The sequence below is a fragment of the Passer domesticus genome, chromosome 17, assembly GCF_036417665.1.
Source record: "Passer domesticus isolate bPasDom1 chromosome 17, bPasDom1.hap1, whole genome shotgun sequence".
Taxonomy (NCBI): domain Eukaryota; kingdom Metazoa; phylum Chordata; class Aves; order Passeriformes; family Passeridae; genus Passer; species Passer domesticus.
In genome coordinates, this window is record NC_087490.1 from 190,744 (window position 1) to 202,376 (window position 11,633).

The 11,633-nt window shown below is 61.0% G+C and overlaps 2 protein-coding genes across 6 annotated transcripts; one reads left to right on the forward strand and one right to left on the reverse strand.

The window, feature by feature from the left end:
• The first annotated feature begins 720 nt into the window (after positions 1–720).
• INPP5J (inositol polyphosphate-5-phosphatase J) lies at positions 721–8,854 on the forward strand. 2 transcript variants are annotated; one of them, XM_064392759.1, is made up of 12 exons: positions 721–1,428; positions 2,229–2,339; positions 3,801–3,909; positions 4,487–4,603; positions 4,675–4,850; positions 5,415–5,526; positions 5,915–6,024; positions 6,322–6,511; positions 6,716–6,853; positions 7,199–7,291; positions 7,528–7,632; positions 7,778–8,015. In XM_064392759.1, the coding sequence occupies exons 1-12, from the start codon at positions 821–823 to the stop codon at positions 7,868–7,870; spliced, it is 1,962 nt and encodes a 653-aa protein (XP_064248829.1). In that variant the 5' UTR covers positions 721–820; the 3' UTR covers positions 7,871–8,015. The 2 variants fall into 2 exon arrangements, with proteins under 2 accessions (XP_064248829.1, XP_064248827.1); XM_064392757.1 differs by having other exon boundaries at positions 724–1,428; positions 7,764–8,854.
• A 100-nt stretch (positions 8,855–8,954) lies between these two features.
• On the reverse strand, positions 8,955–11,633 carry PLA2G3 (phospholipase A2 group III). Of its 4 annotated transcripts, none has more exons than XM_064392761.1 (7): positions 11,186–11,633; positions 10,980–11,112; positions 10,776–10,910; positions 10,213–10,670; positions 9,973–10,102; positions 9,739–9,873; positions 8,955–9,575 (listed from the first exon to the last, which is right to left on the reverse strand). In XM_064392761.1, exons 1-7 carry the CDS (start codon positions 11,616–11,618, stop codon positions 9,374–9,376), a joined length of 1,626 nt encoding a protein of 541 aa, XP_064248831.1. In that variant the 5' UTR covers positions 11,619–11,633; the 3' UTR covers positions 8,955–9,373. The 4 variants fall into 4 exon arrangements, with proteins under 4 accessions (XP_064248831.1, XP_064248830.1, XP_064248832.1 ...); XM_064392760.1 differs by having other exon boundaries at positions 8,955–9,578; XM_064392762.1 differs by lacking the exon at positions 9,973–10,102 and having other exon boundaries at positions 8,955–9,578.

Below are 11,633 nucleotides of genomic sequence, written 5' to 3' on the forward strand. Positions count from 1 at the left end.
TCACCAGGGTCCTCCATCTTCTCAAGTTCCAGCCTTCCCCAGACACTGTAGCAGGCACAGGATGAGGATGGACCTGTCACCCAGACTCCTGTGTGTGTGTGCACCCCGAGTACAGGTGTTCAGACCTGCCCGTACAAAGTGCTTCACTGGAGCACATGGACACTGCCACACACGGGTACAGCAGCACCTACACACAAAGCCACATACACACAGCTGCACACACAGACACACACACATCCCCAGCTACACACACAGTTGCACAGAGCTGCACACATAGAGCTGCAACACAGACCAGTACACACATGGAGATGCACATTCAGCACACGCAGCCCATAGGCAAATACACACAGAGCCGGGCACAAGCACACAAACACACTCACACACAGCTGCACAAGGGTGTGTATGCTCATCAGCAATGCAAACACTCTGTAGCAGACCACAGACATATCCGGCACAAGCTGACACAACGGCTGCAGTCGTGAACAGTCGTATACAGAGTAATGCACCAGGGCAGGCATTCATTTGGAGGGGCAGATGTGCACGAGCAAGGACAGATGTGCACGGCCGGGTGCACACGCGCACACGCAGGGCCAGGTGTGCAGGGGCGGGCGCGCGGAAAGGCGCTCGGGAGGCGCGCGGCGCTCACGCCGGCGGGGCGGGCCCCAGGTGAGCGAGGGGCGGGGCCGCTCCTGCGCCTTCACGGCGCCGAGCAGGTGGCGGGCGTTGACGTCACTGTGTGGTACGTCACGGGGCGGGGCCGCAAGGTGCGCGGGGCCGGGGCCGCGGCCGCGGCCGGGGCCGCTGCGGTCTCCTGCCGCCGATGGACCTGGCCCGGCGCGGCAGCGCCGACCGGGGCTCGGCCTCCGCCGCAGGGTCTCGACCCGGTCCCCCGCGCGGCCCCGGGAGCGCGGCTCGCCTCCCGCCCGACGCTGGGGTTTCGGCGGCGCCTTTCCTCGGTGGCGGCGTCCCGGGCGGCCGTAGGAGCTCCCGACCGGACGGGCACGGCTTCGGGCACGGCTGCCCGCGGCGCGCAGGAACCGAGGAGCGGCCCCAGGCCCAGACCCCGCCCGAGGGTCTCCCGCTGCCGGCCTTGCTGTCCCCCGGCCCGGGTAGCCCCCCGTCCCCGGCAGCGCCCGGCCGGGTCGCATTCCCCGCGCCGGCCCCGCCGGAGCGGCGGGAGATGCTGCCCAAAGCGGAGTCCAGCGACCACATCGCGGCCTGGGCGGGCCCCGCGGTGCCCCGCGCCCCCACGCTGCCCAAGGCCGTGTCCAGTGAGTTCCTCGCCGGCGGATGGGCGGGCCTGACCCCCCGAGCGGAGCCGGGCGAGCTGCCCGTTCTCGCCCGGCCCCTCGGTCGTCTCGGCCCCAGCGACGTCTGCGATCTGCTGCCGGACTGCCCGGGACGAGCCTCGGAGGACGGCGCGTTCCGGTGAGTGGGGCCGCGGGGCGCTCGCGGGGACGGGGTTCGCAGTGCCGTGGGAGCAGCACCCGCTGTGCCCCTTCTTCCCGCTGTGGCGGATTGGGGTGCGGGGCTGCAGGCAATTTCCCGGCGGCGAGGATGTCTGGCGCCACTGTTCGTGTGGGATATCGTGATAGACACTGACTGTGGAGTGAGTGCTACCTGCCCCGGCTGTCCCCGAGCACTGGGGCTAGCGTGGCGCAGCTCTTCTTCCCTCTTGAATCGCCTCCCCTGTAACTGAGGCTCCTGTCACTACCAAAAGAGCCTGCGGGCCCTTTGCTGGTGCCCGTTGCGCAGTGGCATTAATGTGTTCTGACGGATGTGGCTTTGCGTTGGTGAAGGACACCGCTGCGGGGTTGCAGCACCGCTGTCACATGCGCTGCTCTGGCCTTTGTGGCTGGCAGGGGCTGGGAACTGAGATCCGGGTCTTTTTCCCCAGGAGCCTGAGCCTTCCTGGGGAATGGGGGGAAGCGGTTTTCCAGAGACACCCTGTCTCACAGCCTGCCTGTGTCAGCCGGTGGTGATGAAGACAAGGGCTCTTTGTGTTGGTTTCTAGAGTTTCAGGTGCAGATCCTGGGGGATCTTGGAGGCAAGGATCTGTCTTTCTCATGTGGGAGTTAAGGACCTGGTGTATATGCCATGACTAAGCTTCAGCCTTGGCTACTTCTGTTGCCAGCAGAAAGCTTCCTTGCTGGATCTGGGGGCTGAGCAGGGTTACAAGGAACCCCTCTGAGCCTTCGTGTTAGCTGTTCTTCCTTTGTCCTCTCAAGCATCACAGTGGTCACCTGGAACGTAGGTACAGCCATGCCCCCAAATGATGTGACGTCCCTGCTGCACCTCAACACGGGCGAGACAAACGATGTGGACATGATCGCCATTGGGTAAGAAGATGAGGTGCAGCTCCTCCTTTTCCTTCCCCTCCCCCCTCTGGCAAATCCCCTTTTGGGGGAATCCCCAAAGCCCCAGGGGACAAGGAATGGAAGAGCTGCAGCCCCAGCCACCCTTGGGGCATGGGGTGTAGGGAGGGGTGTGCATCACAAATGATAGCATGTCAGAAAAGGTGATGGAGAATCAGCTCCTGGTAGAATGGGAGTGCTGAGAGGAACTGTAAGCCTTGAGTACTGATTAGACTTGAATACTCATCGAGCCTGAGGTTGGCTATGCTGGACCAAGCTAGCCCTGCTCTTGCTGCGAGCTGTGGCAGTCCTTGGGTCAGGTCTGTCAAAGCATTTGACTCACCTGGCCAAGTCCTCTGGGAGCATTCTCCTATGTGCTTTTGCGTGTGGCATGCAGGCATCAAGGGCATAGATCTCTTGTTCTCCTGAGGCTGGATTGGCTCCATTCCCCTGTTACAAAGACCTGCAGACAGGGCAGCACCACAGCGCTGTGGTGAGGCTGGTGAGGTGAGGGTGGCTGTCCCTTGAGGACTGCAGTGGTGTATGAATTCCTGCTAAAGCCAGGGATGTGCTATCTTTGCACAGGGAGCAGGAAGCAGCCTCTGCCTATAGGTATGAGGTGGAAAAGCTGTATCTGCCTCCAGGACTAACCCCGAGCAGGATCTGCAGGGGCATAGGGTAAAGGCTGACACTGCTGGAACTATGTTGGAGCTCGTTGTGTTGGAGCCAGCCTCTCAGTCCCCTCAGCAATGCAGGCCAGTGCAATGGGTCTATGTGGATGTTAGAGGTCAACCTGAGGTGGATGAATGGGATGAGGGGTGGAGCTGATAGTAAGAGACCTGCTGGGACCATGTTCTGGCTAGGGCAGGGTGTCCTGCTACTCCTCATTTCCTGGCATCTCTGCCTGGCTGTGTCCTTCCTCTGACCTGTATCTTTGTGCTCTAAGCACTCGATATTTTTGGGCAAGAAATTTCCTGATTGTGCTGTTCTCTGTGGACGTTTTTCCTTCTCTTCATTAATTGCCGAGCTGGGAGAAGCACTGTTAGCTTTCTGGTTGCTGCTGCTCTCAGCTACGCAGCTTGAATACATCTGGACACCTTGTGCTGTTGGGACATGACTTCTCTGTAGAGACTGAAAGGCCCCGTAAGCCCCTCTTACACACCGAGATGGGCTTTAGGCTCAACCCTGTGCAGCTTAACTGCTTCTGCTTTAGAAAGGGCCAAAGCTTCCTGGATTCAGGGCCACTTCTGCCTCCTGCCACCACATGGCCCAGAATCACTGGAGCAAGGACATGGCTGGTTTGTGTTCCAAAATCAATGTCTTCCCTTGAACTGCCCTTCCCACCCTGTCCTGCTGCCCAGCATTGTGCTTCTCTCCCAAGTTCTCACTAACTGGGATACAGATGGTTTCCTGGTGTGGCTGAAGGACCTGTACATTTCCTGTCAGGCTGCAGGAGGTAAACTCCAAGATAAACAAGCGCTTGAAGGATGCCCTCTTCACAGATCAGTGGAGTGAACTCTTCATGGATGTGCTGAGTCCCTTCCACTTCATCCTGGTAAGGAGTCCTAAAGGAGTTGGCTACTGGTGTTCTCTCTGCCTGCCAGGCAGGTGGGACACAGGAATAGAAAGCTGGGAGGGAGGTGCAGTGGGAGAGCTGGCTGAAAGGACAGCCTGCAGCCATCCAGGCAGCAGGGACCACTGCTGCATCTCACCCAGCAAGTTGTTTGGCTTGTGCCACCCAGCTGCCTTTCCTGCGCTTATGCTTCCCCTCTGATGCTTTGGGGTGACTTTATGTTACCCCTGCATTGAACCAGGGTGAGGAGGTGAATGTGGAAACTGCCTGGTGCTGCTGCAACAGCCTATGAGACTCAGGGCAGGCTCAGCTCTCCCAGACAGGTTCAGCTCATGAAAGCATTTGTCTCAGAGCATATGTAAGCCCAGCATCACTGAGGCTCAGGTTTGGCCGTCAGTGCTCAGGAGGGTGTGCACAGATCTCTGAACCAAATGTGCTGTTAGTCATCTGTGGGGTGGAGGGGCACACAAAGGGTGGAGGTGCTGCCCCATGGCCTGGAGCGGGGGGCATTGTCCCCAGGCTCTCTACCATCCTACTCCAGCCCTTGCTCCAATTCCAGGTCAGCACAGTGCGGATGCAAGGTGTGATCCTGCTGGTGTTTGCCAAGTACTACCACCTGCCCTTCCTTCAGGACATCCAGACAGACTGCACCAGGACAGGGCTGGGGGGATACTGGGTGAGTGTGGCCCTGGGGGGAGATTGCAAGGGGCTGGCTTCTCAAGGAGTCATGGGATCTTCTTGGTGCAGGGCAACAAGGGTGGGGTGAGTGTTCGTCTCTCCATCTTCGGCCACATGGTCTGCTTCCTGAACTGCCACCTGCCAGCACACCTGGAGAAGGCAGAGCAGCGCAAGGAGGACTTTGCCACCATACTGCACATGCAGCAGTTTGAGGGGCCTGTGGCCAACGGCATCCTGGACCATGAGTGCGTACCCCACCACTTTGCTTCCCAGTCTGGGCTCTAGTACCAGTCCCAGTCCTTGATCACCTCCATGTAGGGTCTGGGGTCTCCCCCTGCATCCCAGCACAGCTTGGAGATCAGGTCTTGCCTGCAGAGCTGGCCCAGCATGGACTACTCAGCATGGTGGGGTAGGTGTTTATAGAGGGGTCTTGGTCTCACCACATTCAGGGCTGGTACAATTCCTGCCTTACTAGCACTGTTGGGGTTTGGGACCAGTCAGCGGGGCCAGCTCTGTCCCTGTGTCCTGGCTTTGTGATCTGAATCCAATGGGTGCCTCACTGTGGAAATTTCCACCCTTGGTTTCAGCTTGGGGAAGTCTGGCCCATTTGGCTAATGGTGCTTGGTCCTACCTGCAGAATCCTGGCAGCTGGCCAGGCTGCTGGCTGAGCAGTGGCTTGTGCCAGTGTTCCCAAGAGCACCTGTGCTGTGGGCTAAGGCTGCCCCCAGGCTGGGGCCATCTTACCCCTGCTGTCCCTGGCTCTGATAGCCTCAGCTCTTTCAGCCCATTGCCCTTGCTACCATCCACAGCCTCGTGTTCTGGTTTGGGGACCTGAATTTCCGCATCGAGAGCCTGGACATCTGTTTTGTGAAGTATGCCATTGACAGCAATGTCCTGAGCCAGCTCTGGGAGAAGGATCAGGTGAGGGGTGGGTGTGCTGCCAGCCTGCACTGGACCCCTAGCAGTCATTGACTCTCCCCAAAACTGCCCATGCAACTGTGGGACAGGGCATGTCCTCTTGCAACTGGTAGGACACAAAGGGCCCTGGCTCTCTTATCTCTGAGGGAGGAAGGGACAGCAGAATCCCAGGTCAGTCTGGATGGAGCTGGGCACACTTCCTTCATGAGTGTGTGAAGAAGAGCTGAGGCATTGAGTCTACAGACTAGCTGCTGGCATAGATGGACAAACCCTGAGAGCTGTAGGAGCTGGCAGGAATGGGACTGGGATGTCAGTGTGTGAGGGTGGGGAGATCTTGGCAGGATTTCTGGAGGGGTCTGGCTATGGGGGTTGTTGTGCTCCTTCCCCACAGTTGAACATTGCCAAAAGCACGTGGCCTGTTCTCAGAGGCTTCCAGGAGGGACCCCTGAACTTCCCACCCACTTTCAAGTTTGATGTGGGCACCAACAAGTATGACAGCAGGTAGGAGAGCAGAGCTGGGCATGAGGTGGGGTTGAGAGATGCAGGAGCTGTGGGGCTCATAGCCAGTGCAGGTGCTGGTGTGGATGGGTGGGGAGAGCAGCCATGCTAGGGTGGGCGCAGGCTGGACTGTGATGCGATGGCAGTGCTGGCGGCAGCACATGTCTGTCCCTGCAGCTGTGTTGAGTGCCAAGGTGAGCCACATCCTCTGCTCACATGTGCCATAGTGCCAGGGGGAGGTAGTCTGGGGCAGAGCCCACTGCCCCTGCCAGGCAAGACACGCCCCTCTGTGCCCTGCAGTGCCAAGAAGCGAAAACCTGCCTGGACTGACCGCATCCTGTGGAAGATAAAACCTCCCAGCAAGAGGTTGGGCACAGGCGGGCACCGGCCCAGCCAGGGTGTGCTGTCAGTGAGCCAGCTGTGCTACTGCAGTCACATGGAATACACCGTCAGTGACCACAAGCCAGTAGCTGCCATCTTTGCCGTGCAGGTGAGCACTGTCCCGGACTGCTGGGAACACAGGCAGGAGCTGCAGGGGCAGAATGTGCAGCCTCGTGTGTGGGGAGCTTCAGTTTGGCGAGCTCAGCTGCCTTGCCTCTTATTGGGAGCTGCTGTGGGTATATGCATGGGGTCCCTATGCAGCAGAGGCAGCTCTTTGCCATGCCCTTTCTCACCACATACCTGTCTCTGACAGTTTGCTTCTAAGGTGGACAAGCCCCTGGTTGAGATTTATGTGGCTGACGAGTGGAGCAGGCCTGAGCAAGCAGTTGTCAGGTACAAGATGGCTGTTGGCTTCCACCGGAGCTCCTGGGACTGGATAGGACTCTACCGGGTAGGGGCTTGGGGGCTGCTGGGGCTGGAGGGAGCGGGGAGCACTGCACAGCACTGCGGGGTCCCTTCTGAGCTACTCCCCACCAGCGAACATGGTGGGGCATGGAGCTGTGCCCTCCCTTCCCCTGGCATCATGACGTGGTCCTGGTTCAGGAGGCTCTGGTCCAGCAGTTCCTTCTTTCCCTGCTCTGTGGGCCCCACGGCACACCTGCAGGGGGGTGGAAGGCAGCTTTGGGTCACCCTGTGTGAGCAGAACTGGCTGAGCACCAGGAGACTGAAGAGTGACTGTGCTGAGTGGGGCTCACATTGTTCCACTCACTTGTATTGTCCTATGTATTGTGCACAGGTGGGGTTTCGGCACCCTAAAGACTATGTGTCCTATGTCTGGGCCAGGAGTGATGAGGGGGAGCGCTGCCTGGAGAAGCAGCTGTGTGCACAGGTGAGCTGGGGCCAGCCCTGCTGTCTTGCTGGCACCTCTGCCCCATAGTGGGAGGACAATTGCCCCTTTGTGCCCCTGGATGGGGGAGACAGGCACCTCATTCTTGCTTTTTGCGGAGTATGGGGCAGGCTCATGGTATGGGCAGCAGAGATTTGTGCTTTTGGCTGGGGTTGGAGGTGGGAGCGGGGGCACCCCTGTGCCAACCCCAGTGCCCATCAGGTGTCTCTGGGCTGCAGGTGATGTTCTCTGAGGAAGCACTGCCCAAGGGGAACGGTGAATACATCCTTGGATACTACAGCAACATCTCCAGTAGCATTGCTGGTGTGACTGAGCCCTTTCAGGTGAGCACAGCCAAGAGGTGTGGGGGGATGGATATGGGGGGTGGGGTTGTCTCTGGATGGGGGAGGCCAGCTAGTGTGTACCTAACAGTCCTCTGTGAGGGTCAGCTAGCAGTGCTGATGCAGGGGTGCAGATTTCCCTACCCAGGTCAGAGGAGGGCAGCAGCTCTACAGACAGCTCAGGCAGCAGCTCAGAAGAGGACGACAGTACACTTGTCCTCCTGGCTCCCAAATCCCGTAGTCCCAGCCCGGGCAAGATGAAACGTCACCGGAGCCGAAGCCCCAGCCTGGCCAAGTTCCAGGGCCTCATCCTTCGGCCATCAAGCCGGGACAGGGGTACAAGCCGCAGTCCCTCACCCCAGAGCCGTTGCAGCCTCCCCAGGAATATCCCCACCATTCATCTGCCCCATGAGGAGCTGGGGCACCATGAAGTCAAAAGCAAGGAGCTGGGACAGGCAGCTGAGAGCCCAGACAGCAGCTCATTACACCAGACTGTGCAGGAGCAAGGTGGCCTCCGGCGTGTCTCTGCTGACAGCTCCCTGGCCAGGGCTGACCCCCGGAGCCTGGGCCTGCTGCCTGCACTGCGCCTGGAGATGATTGACCAGGCCCTGGGCCGGCGGCGGGAGAGTGCAGACCAGGGCTATCATCCTTGCCGAAGAATGAGCCCCTCCAGCCCCCCAGGCTGTGGCCCCTCCCCAAAGGAGGGGCTCAGCCCCCAGGAACTGGACAGACATAGCTGTGCCATGGGCCGCTGACGCAGTGGCTCCCTTCCTCCTCCCCGTAGCGCGCTTGCTGTGTGCTTTCCTCTGCCACTTCCCTGCTGAGACACTCCCTCCCTTATTTATTGCAGTGACTCCTCACCCCTGTTATGTGCCTGGCAAGTAGAGGCCCCCCCTTGCTGCTCCCAGCCCAAGCTCCTGCCCTGGGCTGGGGGGGTGCTGCTCCCCCACACAGGGGAGGGTGGGCAAAACTGGTCTCATGTGGTTTGGGGAACCTCTCATGAACTTCCGAGTGCAGGACTCTTGTCCCATGGGAGGAGTGCTGGCCTCACACCTGAGGTGGCTCTAAAGGCCAGGGCAGGGCTCTGGCAGGAATGGTGACAGGCTCAGAGCAAGGACTACCACAGGGTACCCTGGAGATCAAAGCTTGCTCCTTCCCTGCTCTGCCACTGTGCCTCAGCCTGAACATAGTGTAAGTGACAAAATAAATGATCCTTCCCACCCCAGCTGCACTGTGCTCACTGCTGGGGGCAGCATCAGCCCTGGGGTGGGGACCACAATGTCAAGAGGGGACAGCAGGCTCAACTCTTGTACCATACACCATGCTCTGACTAACCACCCTTTATTTTTTCTGCTGTGTTCAGGTACTGACCCCAGCCCTCCTACCCTGCCTGGGCAGGATTACACCTCTCTGCTCAAGCCCCCCAGCTGAAGGGTCACCAATCTAGGGGTGGGGTGTCCTGCCATCCCCCTTGCCCCAGAGCACACCAGGGAAGGGACAACGGGTTTCCTCTTGCCTGAGCCCTCCTATTTCTTTCCCCTTGCTTTTGATACTCATGGATGGCAGCCACAGCTCCTTGAGAGGCTTCTCAGTCCCTCTGCCTGCTCTGGCTGTGGTCCCCAGCTCCATGCTGTCATGCTAACAGCCATGCTCAGTGCCATCCTTTGATCTGAGGACCAGACCCCAAGCAGCTCCCAGCTGCTGCGCAGCACATCTTCCTCCCCATGACAACACCACTTGGGTGTCATCCAAGCACTGTGTGGGGCCACGCTGGTGTCTGCTCTACAACCAGATGCTGGCACTGCTCACAGGGGGTGCCTCCCACGGCATGTGTCTTCCAGTGTGGATGCTTGGCCTTTGAGCTCACACGCAGAGGGCCCCAGCGTCTTAGAAGCTTTCTGAGCCGCTGTGCAGGTACAAGCACAGCCCTGGTCACCATGGTACAGCTGCTGGAAAAGCAAAGCTGTGAGCATCACTGTAACCCTGCAGCACCAACATCCACTGCCCCTGCCCTGCAGCCTGCTTGTGGCACAGCAGAGTAGGGACCAACGCTTGCACTACCAGTTTCCTGCCCCACCCAGGCCCTGGCCTCTTGCCCTCCCCACTTACCTGTGCTGCAACCCCCTCCCTGGGCTGCAGGCAGCAGGCAGCTCTAGCACAAAGCAGTCCGTGGTGATGCGGTCAGCCAGGACAGCCAAGTCCATGTCACTGCAGTCCCTTGCCCTGTGGAGGCACCGTGCCAGTCTGCAGGCACAGGAGGGCACATGTCACCAGGTGCTGGGCAGGGCAGTCACCCCACCTTCTCTGTATGCACATAGTGCCCTTTTCCTCCTGGACTCACACCTGCGCGTGCAGTTGCAGTGGAAGAGTGTCCGGCTGTCCACGTTGTGCAGCTGGTACCTCACCTCATGGGGAGCAATCTGGTGCTCACACTTACCTAGGTGCTTGTTGCACCTGCATCCCCTGCCCGGGCCTGAGGAGAGTGGGGAGGTAATGGGCACCCCCAGCACACGACCCCACCAGCCTGAGGCCTTGGGCCACCCCAGCTGTGGTGTGCACACGCTGCCCACAGTAGCAGCTCACCCTGCTGCCTGCGCCCCTTCACTGCCGGCACGGGGGTGGCTCCACATTGCGCTGTGGCTGGGCTGGGTCTAAGGCTGCCATACCGAGGACGTGCTGAGATTCCAGCTCCTTGCTCTGCGCCAACCAAATCCCGTCCTGACACTGTCAATGCTGTTGTATGGCCAGGCTCTAGCCCCCACTGCACTGCTGGGTGCCTGGTTGTGAGCTCAGCCTTGTCCCTGGCCGATGCAGTGGTACCTGGGACCTGTGGCTGCTGGGCTGTCTTAGGTTTCCGTGCCTGGCGGCGCCCAGGCTTTGCCCTCAGTTCCTGTCGAAACCGCTTACGCCCTGTTCTAGAGAAACTCCTCTTGCCCGGAGGCTGCACAGTGGGGCTGCCCCTCTCCTCCGATGGTAGGCTGGGGTGGTACTGATTCTGCTGCACCATCCTGGCCAGAGGCACTACTCCATAACGCTCACACCTGGGGACACCACGTACTGTGAGGTCCTGCACACCAACCCAGCCAGTGCCCGAGGAGGCAACCGGGCAGGAAACGCTGAGGGCCGGGGCACCCCCAGGAACTCACCCGCCCCACCAGTGCCACTGGATGCACTCCTCGCTCTCTTCCAGCACAAAGCACGGCACCTCCAACAGGTTGAAGAATGTGACGCCGATGATGTTGGAGACGGTGTCGTTGATGGAGAGCAGGCACCGCCGGAACCTGCGGGCAGGGGACCGGTGAGGAGGGCGGGCTCCCCAAGCCCCCCGTCCCCTCACGCCCCGGGCTCACCTGGCGTCGCAATCGCAGTGGGACACGGTGTGCAGGCGATAGTTGCGGATACCGTAGTTGAATTGCAGCGCCGTGATCTGCGCCCAGCACTGGTCGTGCTCCCGACAGCACCGGTCGGGGCCGCGGAAGAGTCCTGCGGAGGCGCCGATGAGCGCGGCCCCGCGCAGGGAGACCGGGTGCTCCCGCCGCCCCCCGCCGCTCCGTACCCAGCTCGCTCCAGTTCCCCGCCGAGTTCCCCGCGCCGCACCACAGCGTTCCCGGCAGCGTCCACCCCCGGCGGCGGCGGCGGCGTTGCGGTCCCGGCGGCACGGGGTCGGTGCAGGCGGCACGACGCCGCCACAGCGCGGACAGAGCCCGGCGCAGCGCGGCCCCGGGCGCGGCAGGCGGGCGATGCGCGCAGGCGGCACGGAAGGCGCGGGCGAGGCGCGGCTCGCGGCGGGCCCAGCAGGCGCGGAGGCGGCCGGGGGCAGCCCAGACGCTCTCGACCAGCGCGGGCCCGGTGGCGGTGCCGGCGCTCAGGAACGCCACGTACCGCGCGCCGCCCGCGCCCGCCGCCTCCCGCGCGCACACAGCCCCGCCGGGCCAGGCGCGCGCGCATGCGCAAAGCGCCGCACAGCCCAGAACCGCGCGCGCCCACATCCCGCGCACCGCCCC